The 26,836-nt window shown below is 36.3% G+C and overlaps 1 protein-coding gene across 2 annotated transcripts in view; it reads left to right on the top strand.

Annotated features, from left to right (window-relative positions):
* The first annotated feature begins 384 nt into the window (after positions 1 to 384).
* LOC121727454 overlaps positions 385 to 26,836 on the top strand; it is a 242,232-nt gene continuing 215,780 nt past the window's right edge. Inside the window, exon 1 of one of the 2 annotated variants that reach the window (XM_042115323.1) lies at positions 385 to 819. In XM_042115323.1, coding sequence (XP_041971257.1) covers positions 723 to 819 — 97 coding nt within the window. In that variant the 5' untranslated portion in view covers positions 385 to 722. The remainder of the gene's footprint in view (positions 820 to 26,836) is intronic. The other variant, XM_042115324.1, reaches the window with a different exon arrangement.

The raw sequence follows: 26,836 nt of genomic DNA, 5'->3' as shown, positions 1-26,836 counted from the left end.
GTTTTCGTAGTTTTAATTGAATAACTGACTCGAAGACGCCTATAATAATAAATTAATACAAGTATTTACTTAAACGATGTTTACTACTGTTCACGAGGTGATAACGAGCTTATCGCGGGGTGCGAGCTAAATGAAGACAGTTGAATTTATTGTTTTCGAAATTCTAGGTCGAGCTGATTATGCAGTGGACGTCAGCGTTCGTTTCCATGTAGATGTTTACGAGCGGGGGCTTCGAACGCGCATTATCCTCGGCGGGGCAGAGGTGGAGCGATAGGACGGCCTGCCGCGCTGCGCCCGCGCCGCCGCTGCGCCGGGTGGAGCGGTCGAGGCCGGGACCGGAGAGTGGTGGCAGCCCGCGACGCAGTGTACAGTCGCGCGCCACGAGTGTTGCGCGCCCGCACCGCGCGACGATCGAACTCGACGATCTCCGCCTCGATTGATCCGGTCGACCGCCGATCCTCCGCCGGCGCGTCCCCTCGCGATACGTCCGCGATGAACGTCCGCTCTATTGGAAAGTCGAAGATAGTGCGCCGGTAACTCGCCCGACGATGTTCGTCGTGTTCTAGACCGATCGGCGCCGGGACCCATGTGTACCGCTAGATTAGTGTCCAAGGAGATAACGTGATGTGACAACGTTACATATTGCAGTGGCAGTGAAATAGTTTTGTGAAAGTGCGTGCGCGCGAGCGAGCAGACGGGTGCGAGCCGCGCACTCCGTGACAATGTTGAATTGCACCGACCTGGAATGCATCCTGCACCATCACCACTACTATGCGCATCTCCACCACATCCACCACCTGCAGAATGCGCAGGATACAGGTAAATGATGACGCCGCGTGACTACAGCGACGATAAACAAAAACAATGACATAAACATTGCTCCGCGTCGACGAGGACCGTCGATGCAAATGATAACAGAGCGAGCTGCGAAACTCGCTCGAAATCCTTGGAATGACTTTTATTTGGTAAATACTCGAATTTAATTTAATAATCGAGTGAAGGTAGAGCTTCTCACATTACAATTTAGCGGCCTTAACCCTTTGGTACGCCAAACAAACGGAACCTTCGCTCGCGAAAACCGTAGCAGGTGCGATGACTGTTGAGTAAATAGTCAAACATTTTGTTGGTATGAAATTTCTCCGTCGCAAAGGAACCGGCTTAATGCGAAATCACTGTAATATTTGCACAAGCAAAATTTTACGTCGTTTTCACTTCGAGTTAAAACGATCTCGATATTATGTGGAGTGTTTTAAGTAACCTAAATAGAAAATAGGAGCCTTTAGCATTGTACGATAGTAAACTGTTACACCTCGGCATCATTAGGGTAATCATTGACGATGTTTCTTAAAATGCAACCACAAATTTTGCAAACGAAATTATTTGTTGCGTGTAGGCAATTTGGTATGGCTTGAGAAAACAATACTTTTTGAATTTTAATTAAAGGAATAAATTAATAGCAGATACAATTGTGTCAATATAATGATGAACGAAATGCCTATTATATTACGAATGCGTAATATAATAGGCATTTCGTTTATTAATAAATACAATTAAGGCATTGTTACTTGCATGCAACTTGCATTCCTATCATTAAACTTATTTTGTAATGTTTTACTTTCCATTAATCGTTTGCCTAAATATTTTGAATGTAAACTTACTTATTTCATCATGTAATTTGTTTCACTGTTATCATCTTCATCATCAGTCATCACCATCACCAAGTCAAGCAAGTATATCCTCCCCCAATTTATATCCTCCTGAAATTTATTCTCTCAGTAATCATGATTAAGCTTTATTTTAATCACATTAAACTCTCCACTGACCGTAATTACTACAAGTATTCCATGATTGTAGGACATACATCCTTAATTAGTAAGTGGGCAAGCCCGGTTATTTACATAACTTTTAGGCGAAGTCAATATTATGAATAAAAATAATTGGTTTAGCTTACTGTATGATAATTGCACCAGTAGCTATCTATATATATAAAAATGGATTTTCAATTGTATTAGTAACGCTAAAACTCGAAAACGCCTGAACGGATTGGGCTAATTTTAGTCTTAAAATATTCGTAGAAATCCAGGGAAGGTTTTAAAGTGACACGAAGTTCACCGGGACAGCTAGTATAATATAATATTATACTACTATTATACTACTAGCTAAAGTTGTCCATATCCAAAATAATAATATTATACTACTATTATACTACTAGCTAAAGTTGTCCATATCCAAACTAGACCGCCGAATCGGGTTCACGTACACATTAGCGTGATTTAAGATTACTTTAAGTATGAAACAATGCAGTTTTACGTCGTTAAGACATTCAATTTATCTCTGTGTAGAATTCGTCTAATTCAGGACTCAGCTGCGTTACTCTACTGTTTGATATTCGTATTGTGGTTTTACTTTTTGCAAGATCCGCTTCGTAGCTTCATACGTCCGTGACATATAACGCATTCAATGCAATTAGTATAATAATTACATTCTCAGTGAGACCTATAAATTTTGATTTTTAAATACTAATTTCTTCCTATTTTAAAATTTGTGAATAAATGAAATTTTATGTTTGTTACTATGTTAATAAAATTTGATATTATAGATAGTTCAAGCCTCAAGGTTTAGGAATAATATTCGAATACTTACTTATTAAAAATCAGATTGATTTAGTGAAGTGTCTTATATCATTATTCCTACTATCTTCACTAATATCACTATACAGTGGTCATTATCACCGTGGTCATTGATCACTACGATCATCATAATATTAATGTAAGCGACTATTGGCTTTTACTACATAGGCAATATGTTTAGTTCAGAACAGTTGTTGGCTTTTAGGGCAATAGCATTTGGTATTCAAGTGTCGTGGCAAGTGGCAACCAACTGGCAACCCAAGAATTTACTAAAGTGCACGCAACCCGACTTTGAATAATTATACATGAGGCGGGACACTTTGTTTAGATGTGTAACCATAGTTACCTACTTTGCATTGAGATAAACTGGTTTAATTATCTTGATTTTTTACTGGAATAAGCATTTCTATCAATGCCTGAATTATTTGGGGCACAAGATGATGTTTAATAATAAACAAACAGCATTAATTAATAATTCATAAAACACTGTTTCATAAAATCACTACCTAGTACCTAGTGCTTTTATGAAACATACATCGATAGACAAATAAAAACAACAACTTTAACAAAACGGTTAATTAATACAAGTGAATATAACAAGAATTGATAAAACCAAAATCACCAGGTGATTCCTTTCAAAGATAAAAGTAAAAAAGTCATTCCAACGACTTAGCTAAGTCAGATAAATTAATACAAACTAGTTTTACATATATTTAAATCGTGTTTTGCGTATCTTTTGTAATAATTTATGTCTGCATAGTGGATATAAACGAGAAACGTATTTCAAGTTCGTATTGGCTTTATTATAAATCTTTTCTAAATAAATTATTTATTTTAATGTCGTTGAACTACAGACAGACAGAATTTAAGGCCAATAATTTGTTGAACATTATCCTTGACAATAAAACTTTTGTTCTTATTAAGCAATGTATTTAAGATGTCTTAAAATTTCGTAAAACCAATATTTCATATTAAAATGTCACTGGTTTCTTCATCTGATATTTCTTCTTTTTTATCTTACAGTATTTGGTTTATTTTTAGATTCATCTCTTATCATTATCTTGTTTATAATCAATTCTGATAGTGCAGTATTTGACAGTTGGAACAAGTCATATCGTCGTTTTATATGTTTATATTTGAGTCTTATTTTAACCGATAAGCTATCATCAATGTTGGAATTTATGTGCAGTATTTTCTTCCGACATAATTTTACATAATATCGTTTATATGTGAATAATATTACCGTTAAACTATGTATCATATTATGCGTAGGTCGTCGCCTATCCTTGTAATCGTGTATGTTAGAATTTAATATTATTCTTATGATTTTGCGTATAATATACCACTATTACACTTTTATGACATGGAAATTATTTCCTTTCAAAATGCTACACGACAACGACTTATACAACTGTATCATTATAATCTTAGTATTTCCATTTAAATATTAAAATTAGACTTTTACTTCAATAAGCGTTGCTATTTTTAGAACCTACCTCAAAAGTCAGTGCACATTTGTTTTTTTTACTTTCATTTCAACTTAAATTACTTGTTACTTATAGAAGAAATGTTTGAGACTATGAAAACTATTTATTATTATCAATATGACTTATTTCATTTCAATTTGAGATGGCACAGAGCATACGTCTAGCATAATAACTGACCTCCCAAGAATTATTAACAGGAAAATACAAAATTACCGTTCTGTCACTTTCGTCTATTTTTCGTAGAAAGATTCTTGGGTGGCATAGTGTATACTGATGATGACACTGTGCTGTATAATAACTAACAAGCAAGTTTCGTTCTCACTTTCGAGTCAGACGTCATTAGTTAATTGTTAGTTGTTAAGCCGTTAGTGATAACTGATAACATTTTCACGAGGTCGTTACTAAATGATTATGTTATTAACTTTATAATGACGTAACTTAATTTTTGTACCTTAAACGGAATTGCAGTATCCTCGTTGGAAGCGGCTGCACTTAAAATAGATATCACCGTTTTCGGAAGTGTTTAAAAATGTGTTTAATGTAGTTCGTACATACTTGATTTAATTGAATCAATATTTTTTGTAACAGACGGATTATTACCCGCGAAGCATTCAATTCTAGGGCTCAAGTCTGACCAAGAAGTATTAAAGCACCTATATTTGATAGTATTCAATTATTGTTGACCACTAAATGTTGCCTATTATGTTTACTTTTGTTAGCACGATATTCGTCGTGCGGCATATTTTTTTGCGACAGAAACTTCCATACCTTTTCCTGAACTTATTGCATCTTCATATCAATTCATCCAAATCGGCTCAGCGAAAGAGTGAAGAGGTTAGTAAGTATTTAGCATTGTTTTCATTACATAAGACGTTGCAGTTTTTAGCGTCAATGCCGCCATGACCTGTGCCCTATCGTTAAGTGTGTCGTATTGGTCACGTGGTATTAACATATGCACGAACACAACTCACTGTTGTCTGGTATTACTTCTGTACTTCGATTTTACTTTAGCGTTTTTCAACCAGTGGGTCGCAAACACCTAGGGGGTCGTGAAGCTTCGTGGGGTCGCCATATTTTTTTATACCAACGGCCGTCCCGGTCGCATTATTAAAAATGTTAAAAAACACTCCTTTAGGGCAATCATGCAGCTTTGTTCTTTGTTCAGTCCATTTTTTATTAAATGGCAAAATATTTCATGCTTACAATTTTACGCGTCAACAAACTCACAGAATTTTGTGCGTTTGTCATCATTACATTTATGATGAAGAGACTAAACAAATCTTATGAGTGCAAAGAATTTTCATAACTCAAAAATATTAATATGGAATGATTTTTGAGACTGTACAAATTAAAGCAAGCGGCTACAAGATAGCATGTTATATTTTTACGATTTAGAAAGTTTACCACGATATGAAATTTCGTGAGCGAATTTGTTTCACTTATCTTCGTTTTTTTTGCAGATTATCTATTGAGCAATATTTTAGGTCTGAACATGGATTTCCATACCAATATTATAAACGCGAAAATGTATCTGTCTGTCTGACTGACTGTCTGTATGTTACATCTTCACGTCCCATCCGCTGAACCGATTTTTCTGAAATTCCGAATGGAGATATTTTCTATACCTATCATGAAAGAACATAGGATACTTTAGATCCCGGAAAAATGTACGGTTCCCGTGCGATAAACGAATTTTGGTGCAACGGAGTTACTGGCGTAATTTAGAAAAAATAAAACAGTAGTTTGTTTCTACTTATTATTTATCTGTACCTAAGCGTAAACTTGACAAGGTTTTGGGGAATCCCCGTGGGCCGTGACGTATGTACGATAATAAAATGTAAGTATCTGATGTAAAAGTATAAACACATTTCACTTTATATTACAGGTAGGTTCCTTACAAGTTACAACTCACAAACGGGTTCTGATTAATGGGGCCCAATTCTTATACCCTGAATGTCCTCTCGATCATCTTTCAACTTGACTACGGCGGAGCCAGAAGGAAGTTGAAGGAAGGAAGGAAGAAACTGTGGTTATTTTAACTAAGTTAATCTACTGTGTCAGTAGATTAACTGTAAGGATGGCTCTGGTGATATAGGCTATTATATTATTTTCAAAACTTTATATTTTTTTGTCGTGGGATTAAAGATTTTTTAATTGATTACTACGAGTAGTTACTAGTTACACATAATACGCACACACTCACATGTACTGTCACGTGCTAGTCAGGAGTCACACGGCCTGAGTTCGAAGCATTTAAGGTATGAGAATCGGCCAAACTGCTTATTCACTGATCATAAAGATGTGAGACGGAAATTATAAAACCTCTGTAACTGATTACAGAAATCGCGATGCTCGATTATAGTAAATATTTAAATTGCGTCGGTTATACAAATTTAAACTCAGCCATTAAACACTTAAAGTCCATTAAATACTACTCTTCTCTTTCTTCATCTTTTCTTGATTTTCCTTACATAATCGCTTACTGTATTAGTAATGTTGCGTTTTACAGACCATAAATCATTTTTCTTTTATCTATTTCGTAGGAAATCTAGAGCACAACAGTTCCTTGTTTGTGTCGTTAATTATTGCGTACATATTATAATGAGGCAACGATTTTATTGCTTTTATAAAGTTTTTATTTCTCGTTCCTATTCTTGGTATTTTCACGAGTGTCTTACTCTATTACTAAATTCACATTTATAGTATCTTTACTTCTTTTGTGCCTTAGTTCACTTAAGTCTTAAAGAGATACTTGAAGTAACCTTAGCTCGTGTAAAAAAGACGCTTATGTGTGCATGTAACATTTCAGGCGATCTAGTATGAAGATGAAATATCTTCTACGTATAAAATTCCTAATTTTATATATTTTACTCTTCCTATGAGCGTTATATTATCATGATCGTTGGTACCGGATATATCTAAGCGTGCCTATATATTTATTGAGCGAAGTTAATTTACAACTTAATTAAAGCTAAGTTTATAATTAATATTTTACTAAGTTTATGAGAATAATCATCATAATTTCATATTTATGCTTATGATTAGAGGAAGAGGTATGCTAATAGTATGAGCATATTTTACTTAGGTAACAAGAAGAATAAACCACGGCGTTATAGAAAAGCAACACGTAGAAACACCTTTAGATTTGATTTATTTAGAATATTTAGATTTGATTTAGAATAATTAGATAGACAAAATTCGTAAAACGGTGGAGAGGAAGATATACATCACTGACATAGTCACAATTGTTGCCTACTCAGGTATTGCCAGTATTATACAACGAAGAAAAACACTCGAAAAATACTCGGATAAAACTGCAAAGTTTAATACGTAATTGCAAAGAGAAATTCAATCCTTTTTATTGCCTCAAACTTCCTCTACAACTCGTTGGTTTTGCAAACACACGCAATATAAACCTCAATTTTTTTGCTTGGCCTCATGAACTTAACTGTAAACTTAAATAAATATTATATAACCTATAAAACACGTATGACACTATTATTGTGAGTTGTGACCTATGGAAGTCAATTTTATTTTCATTAGTCTAAGCGTGGTCTACTTTGTATCTGTGCCAAATTTTACAAATTGGACTGTAGTTTCGGAATCTGTTCGATGTAAACAAACAAACTTATTTTCTTAATAATAATTATTATAATTCTTTCTGTATGTAATTCCCAATGTTCCCTGGCCTAGAAACTTATGCATCTAATGTTGACTTCCCATAGTGTTTAGTGTTTATCTATTTTACAAGTCATTTACTTACTATACCTATACAGTGTGTAACAAAAATAAGTGATAGTACTTTAGGGTGTGTACGTGTTCCTTGTAGAGAGTTCACTGTGAAAGTGCAGCGCTGGAAGACCAAAATTTTTTTTCACTTTTGTATGGGGAAATTCTTGACGCTCGGGCCCTTGCCCATACAAAAGTGAAAAAAAAATTGGTCTTTCAGCGCTGCTACTTTCACAGTGAACTCTCTACAAGGAACACGTACACACCCTAAAGTATTATCACCTATTTTAATTACACACTGTATAGAGCTAATTTTACCAATGTGTAAAATCTTTTGTTTCCGAAACTATGGTAATAGGAAGTAAATCTGTATAAGCAGCTGTTCCGAGTTTATTTACTCTATTGACATTTGACGGTTGAAGGAATCGTTAAATCATCTTCATCGCTTCCGCACTTGAGCAAAAAAATTACGTCCGTATATTTTACTTGTCGGTTAATTCTGATTATGATTGGTAAAATGCCAATATGATTATTAGCTAAGATTTTGAATAATTTATAATTTGTGACCATCATATTCCAAGTAGTGGGTGAGTTTTGCCTTTAACTCATTATAATATCCTTTGTTGGTTGCAACAAACTCGTAAGTCGTTTCCAACCTAGAGTGGTATTAGATTCAGGTTTTGCTACCCCTAGTCGTATTTTCAACCATAAAGTGTAACGGATGCATCAGTGGAACTTGAAACTGCTTCCAGAATCCTTAAAGCGCCATAGTACAGCTAAAATATGCAAGGTTGGCTGTTTTATCACTAATGTGCTAGTTGGGAAGAAGGTCAATGAAATGGACAAAATTGTTATAAAGCCAGCGGGGCTAAAATGGTCGCTTGGAAAATCATGATAATATGAATCATGATATGATTCATTTTTTTTTAAATCGCAAAATGCAATTCTGTGGCCTTACTCCCGAAACTGATATCGATTTCGATTTTCGATTTCAACGGTTTTTTTGTCATTTTTTAGAAATATTTTAGATGTCTAAAGTATCAAAAAACCGTTGAAATCGCAAATCGAAATCGATATAAGTTTCGGGAGTAAGGCACCTGCTTGCTATTCATATCTAGTAATTCGTACTAATTTGACATTTGTCAGTTTGACAGTTTTGACAATTCATGTGCTGAATTGATCGAGAGGAACTGCTAAATGTGACCATTTTAGCCCCGCAGATTCCCGAGGTATTTTAACAAAAAAAAAAAAAAAAAAAAAAAAAAAGAGGTGTAAGTTTTGACCCGAGCCAATCAAGAGCGCTAGTGAATAGTTAAAGTCCTGACCAAAAGCATCCATACTTATGTATGGATTTATGAGGCTACTATAAATGCGAAAGTCTGTCTGTCTGTTACCCCTTCACGCTCAAACCGCTTAACCGATTTTGCTGAAATTGAGTATGAAGATACTTTAGATTACTTTTTATCCCGGAAAAATGTACGGATCCTGCACAATACACGAATTTTGTCGCAACGGAGTTGCGACTTGTGGGCATCGCGCGTCATCTAGTTAAAGGCATATTTAACCCATCAAGCCCCATAAGCTCACCGGTGAGCGAGACACAATAGAATAACAATAGATTTTCAAGAATCCACGATCGAAGGATTAAATCGAACGTATCCATTCGAATTTTCTTTGAGAATCAAGGTTCCAGTAATGAACGGAAATTCCATCTGGATTTCCGAACATTAGCTTGTACATAAAAGTCTTTTTAGCTCGTTCGTATTAAAATAAACAAGGCAGTTGAACTGTAAAAGCTGTGGAATAAAACTCGATCGAGCCCTTTTAATCTTTTAAAACTGAGGCTTTGCAAACACGTTTCGAGTTTTGCCCTTTAAGTTTAATTTGTGGTGGAATAAGGACAAAAAATGATTAAGTACCTCGGCAAAGTATAATACATATAGAGTAGACTATCTTCGTGCTAAACCGGGGCACGCACACATTTCAGTGTGATCTAGCCAATCAAGAGTGCTAGTAAATATATATTAAAAGCCTGAGAAACTAGACATAAATCGAATGTTTCGCACGTGTCAAACATTATTTTCAGATAACAATAAATAGCAAAACAATTCAGCAGAGGCAGGCGCGTAAATTTATCATTATGTTGAAAGAGTTTCATTTCAAGGAACCGCTTAGTTTGTCTACTGCATTATATTTATACTGTAGACGTTGACTTATTAAATTGTATTTTGCTTTTTAAAGTGTGTGGCCCACTCTTGTATCTCATAGAAATTAAATGCTTAACTTCCCGGTTAAAATCCCGGATTAAAGTATTCGCCAGAATCTTAATGGTAAAGGATACATAATTATTATCTTTACAGTCTTGCTTGGAGTTTTTATGAGACTCAAGAGTAGCAGCTCTGGATTTATGTATAAGCAGCTGTATAGGCCATGGCCTATGGGCGGCAGCGTCCTAGGATGGCGGCAAAGTTCGTACATAACGGCGGCAAAATTAAAGAGGCCTATACTCATAAAAAATTAAAATCCGGCCCTGAAGTTTTTGTTTTACGGGCTTTGGCCCACCACACATTCCCACCACTGTATCTCCTGTGTCGCCAGGATCGACAACGGTATCCAACCATGAAAACCCTTTGATATGATCTCAGGGAGCCTGAGGGACATGCTAAAGCTGTCTTGGGACCCGCAACGAAATTAATCAGAAGAAGATAGAATTAGTAGGAAATAAAGGCTCTGAAGTATGTAAACTTTTGACTCTCATAGAAACTCCAAGCAAAACTCCAAATGCTGATAAGGAGTACATAATTCCTCATCGGCCATGTTGTCCGAATCGCACGCAGGTAATGGATTAATGGCGCCCACGCAGGGTCAAGTGCGCGTGAACTGTAACGTCGTTGAGCCAATTGTAGCACCGGATAGAGCTGATCAGCACCGCTCGTCACATGGAATATACGCGAATATTGTTTCGCCTTTTGATCCTGTTGAATATGTGAAAGAGGGAGATCGCTGGTTCCGCAGTGGTCTGCAGGAATCAAAATGTGGTCCGCGTATGATTATGTATAGTCTTAGGCGCTTCGCAGATGACAGACTATCCGTGACCGTGACGCATTCACACGCACGCATTTAATTTGTGGAAATAGAACCTACCTATGCATTTATATGCAGTAACGCGCCGGACTTTTTGCGCGTCGTGTGCGTTACTGATGGTTACTGCATATAATTGCATAGGTTCTATTTCCACAAACCAATGATTTTCTACTTATACAGATATGTTACGTCCATACTATTTTCCGGCTTAAATCTCTTCCGAACATATTTCAAATTCAAAATTGCAGACTTGACAAATTTGACAGGTAAGTGAAACAAAAGATACAAAAAACCATTTACATAAAAGAGACAGTTCTATTTTTAAACGTCGAATCGTATCGCTGTCTCTTTCTTCGCCTGAGCTATGACGAAAATTCGATTTTTCGAGATTGTTCGAAAAAATAATTGAAAATGTAAATAATCGAGGTATTTATTGCAAATTGCAATCAAGACATGTGGTAAGAGATTCCATGTGTTTTGTTTACTTTCGAGTAATAATTGGTACATTTTCGAAACACGCACGACGTTATTTTCAATTTATTTAGGTAAGACAAGACGCGGCACGTTCGTGACTGCGCTCGATGCAGACTAAACAACAGAAGGCCCAATTGGGCCGTATTTGAAGCTTCACAACGCGCGCGGTGGTAACATATCTGGTTTGAGTATTTCATCAGTGCCACAAACTAAAAAGTGCGTCACGGATAGTCTGTCGTCTGCGCTGCGCCATGCCGACTGTATGTGCGCCGCAGACTAGATCACACAAAAAGTGTGCCGTCTGCGATCTCCTTTAGGTTACACCTCGTAAAGATGTAATTTCAGACGTAGCATTAATACTGTTAAGCCAAAGTTTTGTTTTTTATACATATAATTTCCTATTGTTTATATGTAGTGTTTATTCCCTTCAGCAACGTCACTGTTAACAAGAAAAATATAAAAGTGACCAAGAGAAGGTTGAAGTGACATAATACAGTAGAAGTGAAGTGTAGACCTGCTGGGCTAGCAGGGCTACCGGTAGAAATGCGAAAATATAGACAAATTGTGGACATAAACTTATGGTGCCGTTCCGATCTTAACCGCGGCTAATCCCTACCGACAAAAATTCAATTAAAATGCCGCTTTATGACAATGCCGCTTTATGACGGAACGGCACCTTAAGTTTATGTCCACAGTTTGTCTATACTTTCGCATTTCTACTGGTGGCTAGCCCAGCAGGTGAAATACTTGTACCATCCACGTACACCGAAGCCTTTTAACCAAAACAATTACTAAGTTGTTTCTTGAAAATATATTAATAAGGTATAGAAAACAATATTATGTTGTTGCTTAATGTTAGCAATATTATGTACTCAGACCAGTCAGACCTAATGGGACGAGTGGTTTGACAAAAAGTAGTTATAATAATCATGGGTCATTTGGAGATTAAATTACTTATTACAAGTATATTACCCCTAATATCAGAAAAGGCAAATGGCACTATTAATTTGTCAAAATAAAATAACTTAAACCTGCTGTAACAATTTACAAAGTATTTGTAGAGTAAAAGCCAGCGACAGCCAGGCTTTCGTCATTTTATAAAAGCTGAAAGTTTGCCTTTATACAGTCTGTAACAAAAACAAGTGATAATACTTTAGGGTGTGCACGTGTTACTTGTAGAAAGTTCACTGTGAAAGTAGCAGCTCTGAAAGACGAAATTTTTTTTTCACCTTTGTATGGGCAAGGGCCCGAGCGTCACGAGTTTCCCCATACAAAAGTGAAAAATTTTTTTGGCCTTTCAGCGCTGTTACTTTCACAGTGAACTCTCTACAAGGAACACGTACACAACCTAAAGTACTATCACTTATTTTTGTTACAACCTTTATATTACCCCTAGAGAGGTAAGAACGACCAGCATCTATTCAGTTTCGGTCGTTGTTATTCTAGGTGTTTCCACTTTCCAGTCCTGAAGTTCTACTTACGATATCTGATAAAGTGTAAAGCTAAATGTTTTATCGTATTTTCTTCAGCAAGCCTAGCATACGCCAACGAGATATCTCACTTTTGAGATAATTAAAAACTACTCGTCTCATAATGTCAAAATCTCGACATTATCTCAACAAAACTCTATAAAAATACGTTATTTCGATGATAGATCTACGCGAGAAAAAATGTTTGTCATGCTAGGGTCAATAGAGATGAAGAGACAAACCATCAAACATCAAGAAAACATGTAGAGTGAGATATCTCGTTGGCGTATCCTAGGCAGGCTGGATAACTGTAGGAATCTCGTCCTCTATTCCGACCTTTATTATATTACTTCTAGTCATAAGACAGGAAAATTTTCAGCTTTTACTTTTTTTATTTTTTTTAGCAACGAAAGTATGGCTGTCGCTGGATCTTGGGCCATTAAGTCAGTCAAGGTTGCATTTTTGTAGCAAGAATCGTAAATCATAAAAATATTATGAAGATGATTAGAATAAAATAACAAGTCTGGCGGTGAATCCTGTTAGTAATTAGTACGGATAAAACAAAACGAGTAATGGAGAATAAATTGAGGTATAAAAATAAATTGAGTTATAAAGTTGTGCAGGTGTCACTGTCAACCGTCAGAGGACTTTTATTTTTAGTTTTATAATTATTCCAGGTGTTATTAAATTCTAATCCAAAATTAGATATAAATTGGATTTGCCTTTTCCATACCAAATTTCAACAAAATCGGTTTAGCGGTTTGGGCATAACTAACCGCTAAACCGATTTTCTAACAGAAATACTATAGCATACAATAGTAGTATGGATTTCATACAGATAGCATCAGATGTTATAGGTTCTGTGTAGGTAAAGCTGATATTATCGCGTCATTGTCACTGTTTATAGAATTTTATAGAAGTGCAATGAACTCATCAGACTCGTCTTTTGTGATTATTGATCTTTTTACAGCAGGACATTTTAGCAAGGCTCGCTTTGGTTATACGAGGATAGGAGCAAAACCTGTGGGTCAATTCTGATACGTGATAAATGTTCAAATTATACAGTATCGGTAAATAGGAATTGGGATATTATATGACTGCAATATTTTCAAGTTAGAAGGCAGCAGACAGCAAACAAAAAGTTTTGTTGGACGTTTAACAATGTTTCTGTCAATATTCTGATACTAGCTCGCGTTAAGAATTATTAGGTACCAAAAGTCTCAGCCCGATCGGTTTAAAATTGACAAAGTTGATATAGGTAATGAAATAGGTGATTAAAGTTGTACAAACTTTAATCACCTATTTTACCCCCTTGGGAATAGAATTGATCAAAATCCTCTCTTATTCGGATGCCTACGTCATAACATCTACCTGCATGCCAAATTTCAGCCCGATCCGTCCAGTGGTTTGGGCTGTGCGTTCATAGATCATTATGTCAGTCAGTCACAGTGTGCAACATGTCAGATTTTGGTCGAATTATTTATTGTAAGTATGTACTAGTAGCGCACACTGCTCCGACGCTTGTGTCATAGTAAAAGGAGGGGAAGTAAGTTATCTTCATACAAAGGCACCGCGCGCGGCTTGTATGTGTGCGCCATAGTATCAATGCGTCGCCACACGGCACACAACAAAATCTCGGACAGTATTTCGGCATAACCAGTCGGGGCTAACACTTTATGCTGCACGCTCGCGCAGCGCCACGCCGCGGCTAAACGAATCAAAAATGTCCGATCATAATCGCAGGAGTAATAGATATTATTGCTGTGTGTTTGGGTGTTTTAATAGTAATGCAACAATTCCAGAATTGTCTTTGTTTATATTACCTGTTGAACAGGAAAGGTCAGTACCTACTACTCACTTATTCTAGCACAATATAATTTTTACTTGATGATCAGATACCTACTTACTTCTTTTTTATTGTATTAGTTTTCTATCACACAAAGGAAGTAGGTAGGTAGGTAGGTCTACTTTCCCACTAGAACATAGTATAAATAAGAAAATGTTTTATGCACTTTTGATCCGTCAACTAATTTGCCGCTATTGCTTTGTTTATGTACTTAATAGTAATTTGCCGATTTCTCTGTGTTGTAGACCGTATATTAACTAACTACTTACAATGAATTACTTATTTTAAATCGTAATTAAAAAAGTAATTCGACTAATTGTAAATCAGATAAACACATTTAAAAGCAAAGTTCGAATCATAACAACAGATTTGATTATTACGAGTATAGTACATATTTTAAGAGACAGGCGTTAGTTTTTAGGGTTACTTACCCAAAGGGTAAAAACGGGACCCTATTACTGAGACTTCGATGTCTGTCCGTCTGTCTCCAGGCTGTAACTCAAGAACTGCTATAGCTAGAATTCTGAAATTTTCACAGATTGTGTAAGTATATTTGTTGCCGCTATAACAACAAATACTTAGGTAGGTAAATAGGTAGGTACTTGATTTTTTCTCAAATTCCTTAATTATATGTGTAATTTAATATGTAATAATAATATTAAAATAAAATAAAAAAATTAAGGGGGGCTCCCATTCAAAAAACACGATAATTATAATTTTGTTCTTTAATGGTACGGAACCCTACGTGCGCGAGTCCAACTCGCACTTGGCCAACTATTTATTAATGTTGTTTTACAGGGTATTTTATAATTATTTTATTTAGACATCGGATTATACATATTATGCACGATCAAACTGCCGAAATATGCATGCAAATGTGCACGAAAATGGCCGAAATATTGAAATATGCACAATCAAGAGTCACGTCTTATTATTAAAAGTCGGGAGACCGCGACGTTGCCGCTGTTCATGCGGTTGCGAACGAAGCGCGGACAGCCGCTCCCACACCACCCTGCCGCGCGCCGCCGCCAGTTGACAACCCTAAGATATCGCGGATTGGGCCGGAGTTATCCTACTTTCCCTCCTTTTACTATGCTTGTGTTATATTCCTAAAACCATAGCAAAACTTTGGCCCGTATTTTTATTCAGTACTTAAGATGCAACCCGGTGTCAAGACGCGGTTTGGCTATGTGATTCATCCAAATTTTGACAGCCAACCAATCACAGAGCCTGAACCGTATCAAGACACGGTGAAAGACCGAGATGCATCTTGAGTACTGACCAAAATTACGTCGAACGCGTTTTGTTCGCTTGAAAATTAAAAAGTCTGTTGTATTCGTTCGAAGTATTATGATTATAATTAAAATAAGAATTTACTATTTAACTGTAGAAAAGGAATCGGATTGGATTATAACGAAATAAATATTGGATTGAAATTTCAGAATCGGGGCACCCTTTAAGTATCTCGATAAGATATCGAAAGCATCTTAATATATACCAATTTAATGCGCACTAAAAGAGTACTGTTGTACTACAGACTGTTCAGGTAATATTTTACCTCTGAATCGTTATGAATGGAACCTTATGCCGTGGGCATAAAGGCGCTTCACTTATACGAATTAAATATGCTGCCTTAGCACGTGCATGCGAATTAACGGTTTTCCGCTAAATGGCCATACAGTGAGAATCCTTGTCTTTATTTTTAAGGGAATTTACGTCATGACCCTTTTGGTCCTTGTAAAATTTTGGTACTTTTACATCATTCTTGCGATCCTTAAATCAGCGGTACTCAACCTTTATTTTCATATGAGCAACAAACGTGACCCACGGGCCACAACCAAAATTTGTTATGGGTAGAAAATTACGTAGCTCAAAATTAGCGACAGTACTAGTCTAGGCGCAGACAGCTGCCAATTTGACATCTTTGTGCAGTTTTCTAGACGTATGTATTTCATTGATTGGCACAAAAAAAATATATGTGATTTTTGATTATATTTGGAAAAGCTTGTCCGATTTAAATAATAAAATAATGTACTCCTACTGGATGAAAAAAAATACCAAAGTCACATCTTTCGGGAACTTTAAACAGTTCTAACTAAAGTAATAATACAATCTATGCTTTAAAAATTTGTTTATTTGATACCTTTTACAAAAATCCAAAGATTGCCCGATTTAATTTTCGGCTCTGACATCTAGATTTCCCACAATATTTATTTTTCCTCTAACAAACGAAAAATATATCCACGCTTCTGAGTGAACATTTCACATCTCTCTCTCTCGCATGAAAACCGACAGTGTTCGCTGAGGCGCGGTGCTATGTGGACGTGTGACGGATTTCGCTCTGCCGATATTGTGATTTTAGTGTAATAGAAGCGTTTAGTTCTTAAAATTTGTATATAGGTATTTCTCATTGTTTTATAGTATATTAAGTTTATTCTGTAAATATTTTTCTGTAAATATTTGAAATGATATTGCGCGTCTGTAAAAATGGGTGACAAGAAAAAGAAAAGACGTCCAGCAAAAAAGCGACAGCTTCGTGAAAGCCACAAATACATGATGGAAGTAAAAGTAAGTTCAATTTTATCTACTTTCTAGTTGCGTACGTCTTTATTAAAAAAAAAAACGAACAATTACGACCCCGAATCAAAATATTTCGTCACTCTCAATGTGTTTTAGGATAGCCAGGATCGTTGTGTCAAATAAAACATAAAAAAACTGTATTACGATTGATTACGATTTACGAAAATCCTCTAAGATTCGAACCATAGACCTTGGAAATTGACATAATAATAATGTTATCACAATCGTTGTGATAACATTATATCAATTTCCAATCGGCCTATGGTTCGAATCTTAGAGGATTTTCGTAAATCGTAATACAGTTTTTTATGTTTTATTTTATCACTGATAATAATTTTGCTTTGTATCTGAACATTTATGTTGGAGTTTTGCACTCCAAAATAAATGTTCAAAAAGTTAAAAAATCACCACTCATAAAGTTGATTATTTCGTTAGCCTAAATAAGTTTTAGCGTCGCGCGTCGGGGATCGTTCTGATAAATCAATATTCAATCGGTCTATGGATCGAGTTTCAGAGAATTTTCGTAATACTTTTTATGGTTTTTTTTTATCACTATTAGCACAGAATAAATAATAGTACAAGTACTATAATTAGGTACTATAAGTTCATTTTGCTTTGAATCTGAAGTTTTATTTAGGCCTTTATTATTTAAATTTTTATTTCAGGCGGCGGAAAACCATGGATAGTGCAATTATTGATAACCCAAACGAATCACCAAATGCCAATTCAGATCCAGCGGCAGGTAGTATGTTGGAAAGGTAATATAAGTTTATTTATCTAGTTATTATAAGTTGTAACCAAACGTCCTTCACGACTACGAAACACAGCGCAAGGGCTGTTTCACGCCGGTTTTCCTGTGAGTCCGTGGTATTTCTCTGGTCGAGTCGGCCCATTCGTGCCAAAGCATGGCTCATTCATTGTATTTTTTATGATCCAGTTTATCTATTACAAGCTATTTTAGCCTTTTTATGATATTATTATGATTTAATTTTTTTCCAGTCGACCGAAAACGATGGAATTAGATAATAACACAGTGGAAAATGTAGCAAATGCCGATTGCAATATAGCGACGGGTAGTATTTTAAAAAGGCAAGTATATTTTTACCATTACGATAGGCTAGGTAAATATAGATATAATAAGTTTATTACTATTTGAGCGCGATGCGATTGCGCGATTCTTTCAGTTCTATTCAAGGACATGCTCCGTAAGGGCCGGGACACAAAATCACGGCACGACGACGCGACGTCGTACGGCGCCGGACCGTGTTTTTGTGTCCCGGCCCTAATAGGGTGCGGCTTCACTGCGGAGTAGGGGTGAGCGTTATTTCACGTCACTATAGTTACAATAACTAGCTACATACAGTAACCGAATAACTAGTTTCGAGTCGTATTTATATAGTAGAGTAGTGATTTTTGTAACGTTTTTATTGCATTGGGTGGTATGAAGTACCGTCGAGCGATCGTCGCGTTGTTTCGTTTGGAGTCGCAGCTAGCGCCCGCCGCCCACTGCACCGGTCGACCTAGCGAGCGACAGCGAGTTTGCTATAGTCCGCGCGGAACTAGTTGGCCGCGCCGCCGGTATGTGAGCATACCGGCGGCGCGGCCAACTAGTTCCGCGCAGATTACCTAGCAAAAATATTAATTAGTTTATATCAATACTAATATTATAATTGGGAAGAGTTTATTTGTTTGTTTGAACGCGCTAATCTCAGGAACTACTGGTCCGATTTGAAAAAAGGCTATAGGCTATAGGCCCGCGCGCGCGCCTCATCCCGGCGTCACCCCCTTTCATTCCCCCGCGCCGCGAGTGACCTTTCTGCAACGATTTTAAATGGGATAAAATATTGTCCCATTGTATACAAATACACTAGTTTTTGTTGCAGTCAAAAATACCTTGTAGTTTTGATTTTATAGGCATTCAAATTTTCGAAAAATATCGATTCCCGCTAACAGTCCCGCGACCGCTTGTGACGTCATATCACAATTTTTCCGCGCGGGTCCTATACAATAAACGTGATTTTTTGCTCTATCTCAATAACGGCCACAGGTAGGCACTGAAATTTTCACCGAGGCCTTAATTATATGTGTACTTTAATAATTAATAATAATATTATATTATGTTACTAATCGGACTCACTTATGAATACACATACCGTTATAGTGCAAAATAGGCCAAAATTTGTGATTTTTGTATAGGAGCCCCCCTTAATTTTTTATTTTATTATAATATTATTATTGATTATTAAAGTACATATAAAATTAAGGCCTTGATGAAAATTTCAAGTGCCTACCTGTTGCAGTTATTGAGATAGAGCAAAAAATCACGTTTATTATATGGGGCCCGCGCGGCGAAATTGTGATATGACGTCACACCGTTACCGGGCGCCCGCGTCGTACAGTTACAACTTGTTTCGTCGGTTAAAAATCACATAACGACCCACCCCTACTGCGGAGTGCAGCGTATTAGCCTAATAAATTTTTTAGTATACCTTTTTAATGAAATTAGAAGGCAAACGAGCAAAAGGCTTTTTTAAATATTGAGTTCTGTATAATTTTATCCTAATTCCTATTTCCCAATAATCGAAAAGTTAATCATTTTAATTTATGAAATTTTGTGGTGATCCAGTTTTTAAACTGTTGTTAAATGTCGATGTCTCATAGTATAAACTTACTTACAGGCTGGAAGAAAAAAGTACCCATGACACTGGACTATGTAGTTTGGAGGCTGAATGTGATGCTGAAAAGCTTATTGTTGAAACTGCACTTCCTCAGAAGAAACCTGATGTCGGAAGAAGAATTATAAGTGTTTCATATTTTTATAAGAGGTTGCAAGAAATTTCTCATCATGGTCCTCTTGGATGTGCTTTAACTGACATAGAACTAGTAGGTGAAAAGCAAGATGGCCTCAATTCAAAATTCACATTTCTATGCATACTTTGCAATCTAATATTGATAATTGATAGTGACTCAAATGAAGACCATTACATGCCTTCAATAATAATAAGGCAATATTCGTAACCTGAAATATGGAGCTGCCCTTGCACCTTATAAAACCAGGAGTGATTTTTGTCTATATTTAATTTGCCCTGTTTATCTATTTTCCAAAATGTAACTTTTTGTTGTGTTATAGCAGCGTCTACTCCAATGTTATATGCTGTGATGGGACATTTAATTTCTAAAATAGTTTTTTCATCGCAAATTCCATCGGGCGTTGCTCCTAAAAATGGCAAGTCTGTATCTACAAATAGCCCGCAAGGCTTTACTTTAATTCCTTCTTGTAATTCTAAATCTCTTATTGCTTGTTTTTAATTTTCTTGGCCATGTTTGATAGAAGAAACGAAGCTTATTTTTTTTTTATATAAAATGTCTTTTACTAGGTTAGCACTTGCAGTGTTGGGTCTTCTTTTTATCACCCGGCCAAAGTTTTCTAATAATTTTCTAATAACTTCATCATGATCACGCTTTGGGTCAAATTTGTGTCTTTGATGGGATATTTCGTATCAGTTTGTAAATTTTTAGCCTATTACAGAAGTTCCGAAGTAGGTGATTTCGGCATTCAATTTTCTCGACACAGGGTTTGTACGTGTTCCTTGTTGAGAGTTCACTGTAAAAGTAGCAGCGCTGAAAGACCTAATTTTTTTTTCTTTTGTATGGGGAAACTCGTGACACTTGCCCTTGCTCATTTACTCGTTAATCCGTTAACTAACGATTAACGGATTAACGAGTTAATGCCCAGTTAATGCCATTATATATATACAGTGTGTAACAAAAACAAGTGATAATACTTAAGGGTGTGTACGTGTTCCTTGTAGAGAGTTCACTGTGAAAGTAGCAGCTCTGAAAGACGAACTTTTTTTTTTCACTTTTGTATGGGCAAGGGCCCGAGCGTCATGAGTTTCCCCATACAAAAGTGAAAATTTTTTTTTTCTTTCAACGCTGCTACTTTTACAGTGAACTCTCTACAAGGAACACGTACACACCCTAAAGTATTATCACTTGTTTTTGTTACACCCTGTACATATATAATGGCATTAACTGGGCATTAACTCGTTAATCAGTTAATCGTTAATTAACGAAGTTAACATTTTGATTAACGGATTAACTTTTAAGTTAACTTTTAAAAATATTAACGGACTGGTTAACTTCCGTTAATATGCAGAAGTCCGTTAATCGTTAATCCAATGCCTACTATTTACCGCACGGCACCGCGGCGCCGCGCGAAAACAGGTTCAGACGAAACAAAAATAATACTAGATAAACATTTTCAGGCGCATGCGAGTGAGAAGATATTTGTTTTGTTTTATCATTTCATTATGTTGATAAAGAAGAGTGCAGTATAATTTAGCTACCTAACTAAATTATACTGCACTCTTCTTTATCAACATGCAAATGATTTATAATAACAATAAACTATATCTATAATAATTATTGTATTGTAATTTCTACCTAGAATACAATAATTATAGAAGTATTTTGTTTTGTCCCTAACCTGTTAACTTCCAAAACCTTAAACCAACAGGTTTTGTATGTACACTAACGCAATGATATAAGTTACAACAAGGCCATATTACACATATTAACGGATTAACGATTAACGTTAACTTGCGCTAATTCGTCCGCAGTGTAACGCTTTAACGTTTAACGAAGCTAACATTTTTTTTAACGGATTAACGATTAACGAAGTTAACTATTTGATTAACGGGCACCGTTAATCAATTATATTTTGCATATTCAGTAGGTTTGAGAATCGGCTAGTGGGTACTTTATAAGTGCATTAATTGAATAAATAATAGTAAATTATTATAACCTGAGACTGACGGCGACCATTAAGTTTGTGCGACGGGATAGCGATCAACGTTGCCATGGTGACATACTTACCTATTTACGGCCGTTCCCAATATTTGATCTATCGCTGGTTTTGCCCTACTAGAGATAAGAATAGCTCACAATTGACAGAATATATGTCTCTAATGTCTAATGTGAGCTATTCATATCTCTAGTAGGGCAAAACCAGAGATAGATCATATATTGGGAACGGCCGTTAGTCACTTAATTAAAATAATAATATTATCGTAAATATAATATTATGGCAAAGCAACGTTTGCCGGGACAGTAAAAAACGATTCCTGAATTTTGTTTTATTTCTTGCTGTACTTATGTAATTGTAATTTTAATGTAAATTGTAATGTAACAGAAAAAATGTTTATGAAAAAAATTTAATGTTTTTACGCAGTTGGGTTTTGTCATTATTTTATAATAAAATAGGTATATTATAAAAGAATAACTGTGTTTTATTTACCATAAGTAAGCCTTACACGCTACGGTCTACCGGGGACGGGAGAGATCCACCTGTACAGCACGCAGGTATGCCTGCACAGGTATACCGGTATGTGTGTGGGACCTGGTCGCCTGCGCAGGTCCAAAAAACTGCACAGGTATATTCCCTCACACATTCAGGTCTACCTGCGTAACGTGTATGGCTTACATTACTACCACAATAGACATAACGAATCAGTATAATATCGACTTCAAACTTTTAAAGATTCCCGCGTATCCTCGAGGACAAACGTGCATTTTTTGTAAGGTTCAAGCATTTATGCACTTTAGTTTAATGATTATAAAGTTTATTTTCAAGTGCGTTAATATTACCTCTCCGCTGTGCTCCGTTCTATCTGCATTCTGCACTAATCTTCCGCACTCTTATAGTTCGCTCACGGAAGTATAGTACATAGTATTTATTTATTACGCGCCATCTATTGAAATCTCTATGCGACAGCTCAATATTAATCAAACCTATCTTTTAGAAGTTCCCGGTTTAGCCGCTAGCAAAGCTGGCGCTGTCTTATCGGACAATTGGGGGGCGTGGCTTAGAAATGCGAATCCTCAAGGTCATTGGCAGTTGTCAGCGTCTTAATCTAAAACTTTTAGGCAAGATCACTAGAAAATATTCAGTTCATTCAGTTCAGTTCATTTCACAATTATTAATTATTATTGTTATTATTATATTTTACTCCACGCAGGCCAATGATAAAATTCCGGCAGGCCGCAGGTCAAGTATACCTAATAACTGTCCTTATGCGGTGTCTCCATAATGAACCCTGGATTGCAAAGCTTGTCCATCATGATTGTGCATGCTATAGAATCTGTGTCTATAGTATAGATACCTTAACAAATCGATATCATGGTGACAATCATGGTTATTATGGGTCCACATGGAGCAGGCCATCTTAGGCATAGATATTTAACGGTTTTAGGTTCTTAACGATCTAGATCTGATCTGTTAGTATTATCGTTTTCATTTCTTGCTTATTTATAAAGACCATGTGAGAACACATACACAATGTATAATAGGTGGTAATAGTATACCATACTGGCATGTAATTTCCTAGATCTTATTTTTGTTAATAAATTTTTTTCTTAGATTACTTACCTACTAAATTATAGTTAAATATTGTTAAGTATGCTATACTTTATGGAAGAGCGGGGCTGCCTAATACAAGTAATTTATATAAGTACTTACCAGGTGGTCTCAATCTCTGCTTAATTTGTTAAGTTTTAACTTTAAAGTGCAAAATAAACATTTTTGAATTTTTGAATTTGAATTTTTGAGAACCTTTCATTTTGCGGGATAAAAAGTATCCTATGTCCTTTCCCGGGACTCAAAGTATCCCCATACCAAATTTTAGCAAAATCGGTTCAGCGGTTTGGGCGTGAAGAGGTAACAGACAGACAGAGAGACACTTTCGCATTTATAATATTAGTATGGATAACCCCACCTCGCTTACCCTAACTCGATTGAATTCAAGATGTCTCAAACTTGTCCCTCGAACGGAAAATTTTGTCAAACAAAGACTTTACTGATTGATAGAAAATGAATAATCACATATTGCTCAACTATTAGATCATCACCTAAAATGATTAATTAAAATTTCATTGAATAATTTGATGATTTACAAAACATATTACGTAAATCCGCTCAACACTGCTAGCCCAAGAGCGATAGCGAGGTTTTCGTCATTTTATAAAAGCTGAAAGATTTTTAAATATTATGTCATCTATGGAGGTAAGCCGTAAGACCGACCAGTAACTTACTTTCGGTCGCACTTACTTGAGGAGGTATCGTTCTGACCGTACATAACCTATAAATATACATAACGCATAAAGCTCAATAATTATTATCACCTATAGAAACCGCGACCGAAACTTCATAGTTGCTGGTCGTTCTTAACTCTATAATGCTAAGTACTCACATACGGTTTTACTCGAGAGTATTACTCCAAATCGAGTAAAAATTACCGCAAAGATCGAAGGCTCGCATCGAGCCGGCTCGATGGAATTAAATAAATCTAATTTCCATCGAACTTACTCGACGCGAGCCGTCGAGTTTTACTCAAGCCATACTCAAGCGTGTGAGTTTTGCGGTCCACACGATAATTTTTACTCGATTTGGAGTAAAACTATCGAGTGATGCTGAATGTGTGGATGAAAGACCGAGCCGTGTTTTTTACTCTACGTGATTGCTCGATCGATTAAAACCGTATACAGTGAGTATAGCATTTGGGTGATATACAGGAAAACTTTCAGCTTTTATAAAATGACGGAAGTGTGGCTGCCGCTGGCTCTTGGGTTATGACCTTATACAATCGGTGGCATTTCGACTAAAAGCGAGACACTTACGAAATGTTAGGCGCGGATTTTGAGATCGCTATCTGAACATCTCTGTCATATGAGATAAATATTGATAAATAACATCAAAAACTTGGAATGTTCAACAAACATAAAAAGTCTGAACGGACTACCAATCCATACTAATATTATAAATGTGAAAGTGTGTCTGTCTGTCTGTTACCTCTTCACGCCTAAACCGCTGAACCGAGGATACTTTGAGTCCCGGGAAAGGACATAGGATACTTTTTATCCCGGAAAAATGTACGGCTCCCGCGCGATTAACGAATTTTGGCGCAACGGAGTTGCGGGCGTCATCTAGAAGGATAATATAATATATTACTGCAATGTTTTTACGCTCAGGGGCAGCACCAGCAGCCACAGTTGAACAAAGTTTCTGTGAATATTCTGATTTGACGTGGGCAACGTGTTGGATTTTGGTCGGATTATTATTAGTAGTATTGTTACGGTACATGGTATACGGACACGTGGTGCCATCTAGCGACAAACCAGCGAAACTTACCGAGGGAGCACAGGCAACATAAATCCCCTACTCAATACTAGATGGCATGAGGTGCGCAAGTACATACTCGAACCTTCTAGAAAGGTCCAATGTTTGTTTACGTGTTTACCGTTTATTTGTTTGCGTGTTTACGTGTTTTAATTTAGACCTTATGATTGAGTCCATAAGGTCTAAATTAAATTTGCCAAAAAATTGAACTTACTGCACTTATCGTAAGGACGGCAGTTTTATTGTGGTACATGCTCGAGCCTCCTAGAAAGTTCCCACGGTTGTTTACTTGTTTACGTGAATCGGGAACTTTCTGGAATTCGTCTCGCCATATAAAAAGCCGCAGGCAGGCCCGACGAGTCAGTTCAATCTGAGCGATCTTCGAGGCGACAACAAGTGATCAATAGTGAATGAACCAGTGAAACCTGCGACTTGGCTGCGACCTAGGACAGTGATAGTGCTTAGTGATTGGACCTAGTGATTAGTGTTTGGACTTAGTGCTAAGTGTTCTGACCTAGTGTTTAGTGCAGTGTTAATAAAGTCTTCAAGAGAGTCACCAGGTCTTTCTCTCCAAATCCTCGAACCCTAGCACGTAACAGTATATTATATACTATATTGTGCTTGTAGTCAGTGATACATTTTAAATGTTTTTTTTAAATATTTGGTAATTGGGAAATTGAATTGCGCAAAGATCGGAGCAGTGGGTACTACTAGCATATACAGTAAATAATCCGATCAAAATCCGTCATGTTGCATATTATATCATATCAGAATATTGGCTAAAACTTTGTCAAACTTGTTATTTACGAATTACGGTATATGATACTGGTGCTGCGTCTAGGGTGAAAACATTGCAGTAATATGTCCTATTTTTTTAACAACTTCCTTACTAAATGAGTCCAAAATGATTGAAAAGACGTGTCAAAAGTCAAGAACCGGATTTTGTTCCCACTTAAACGAAATGAGTTACGAGTTACGACTTTAGGCGAATTCCGGCAGCTGTTGCTAAATAAGTTATAGCAAATTATGTAAATTTCATTTTGACCGATTTTCTCGGTCAATTTGTATTATCTACAACATAAAGTTTATTATTATATTCTTTGGGCCTTTTCCCGATGACAATAATATTAAAAGATATTTTATTATTCAAAATAATATACATGGCAAAATATACTTGTACTTAATGCAAATGCACGTTTGTACCTGTAGGCCTACCACGAAACCGTTTTGAGGCTCAAACAATCGTAAGAGAATACCGAGTCCTGCTCTAACAACGTCATTTCTCGTTTGTGAGTAGGACGCGGGCCGCGGCATTCCAATTCGTTCGATTGGTTCTCAAAACGGTTTCGTGGTACGGCCCC

This window comes from Aricia agestis, chromosome 5 (genome assembly GCF_905147365.1).
Source record: "Aricia agestis chromosome 5, ilAriAges1.1, whole genome shotgun sequence".
Taxonomy (NCBI): domain Eukaryota; kingdom Metazoa; phylum Arthropoda; class Insecta; order Lepidoptera; family Lycaenidae; genus Aricia; species Aricia agestis.
The sequence above is the reverse complement of the archived record's forward strand: the minus strand, read 5'-3'. Positions and strand labels throughout refer to the sequence as shown.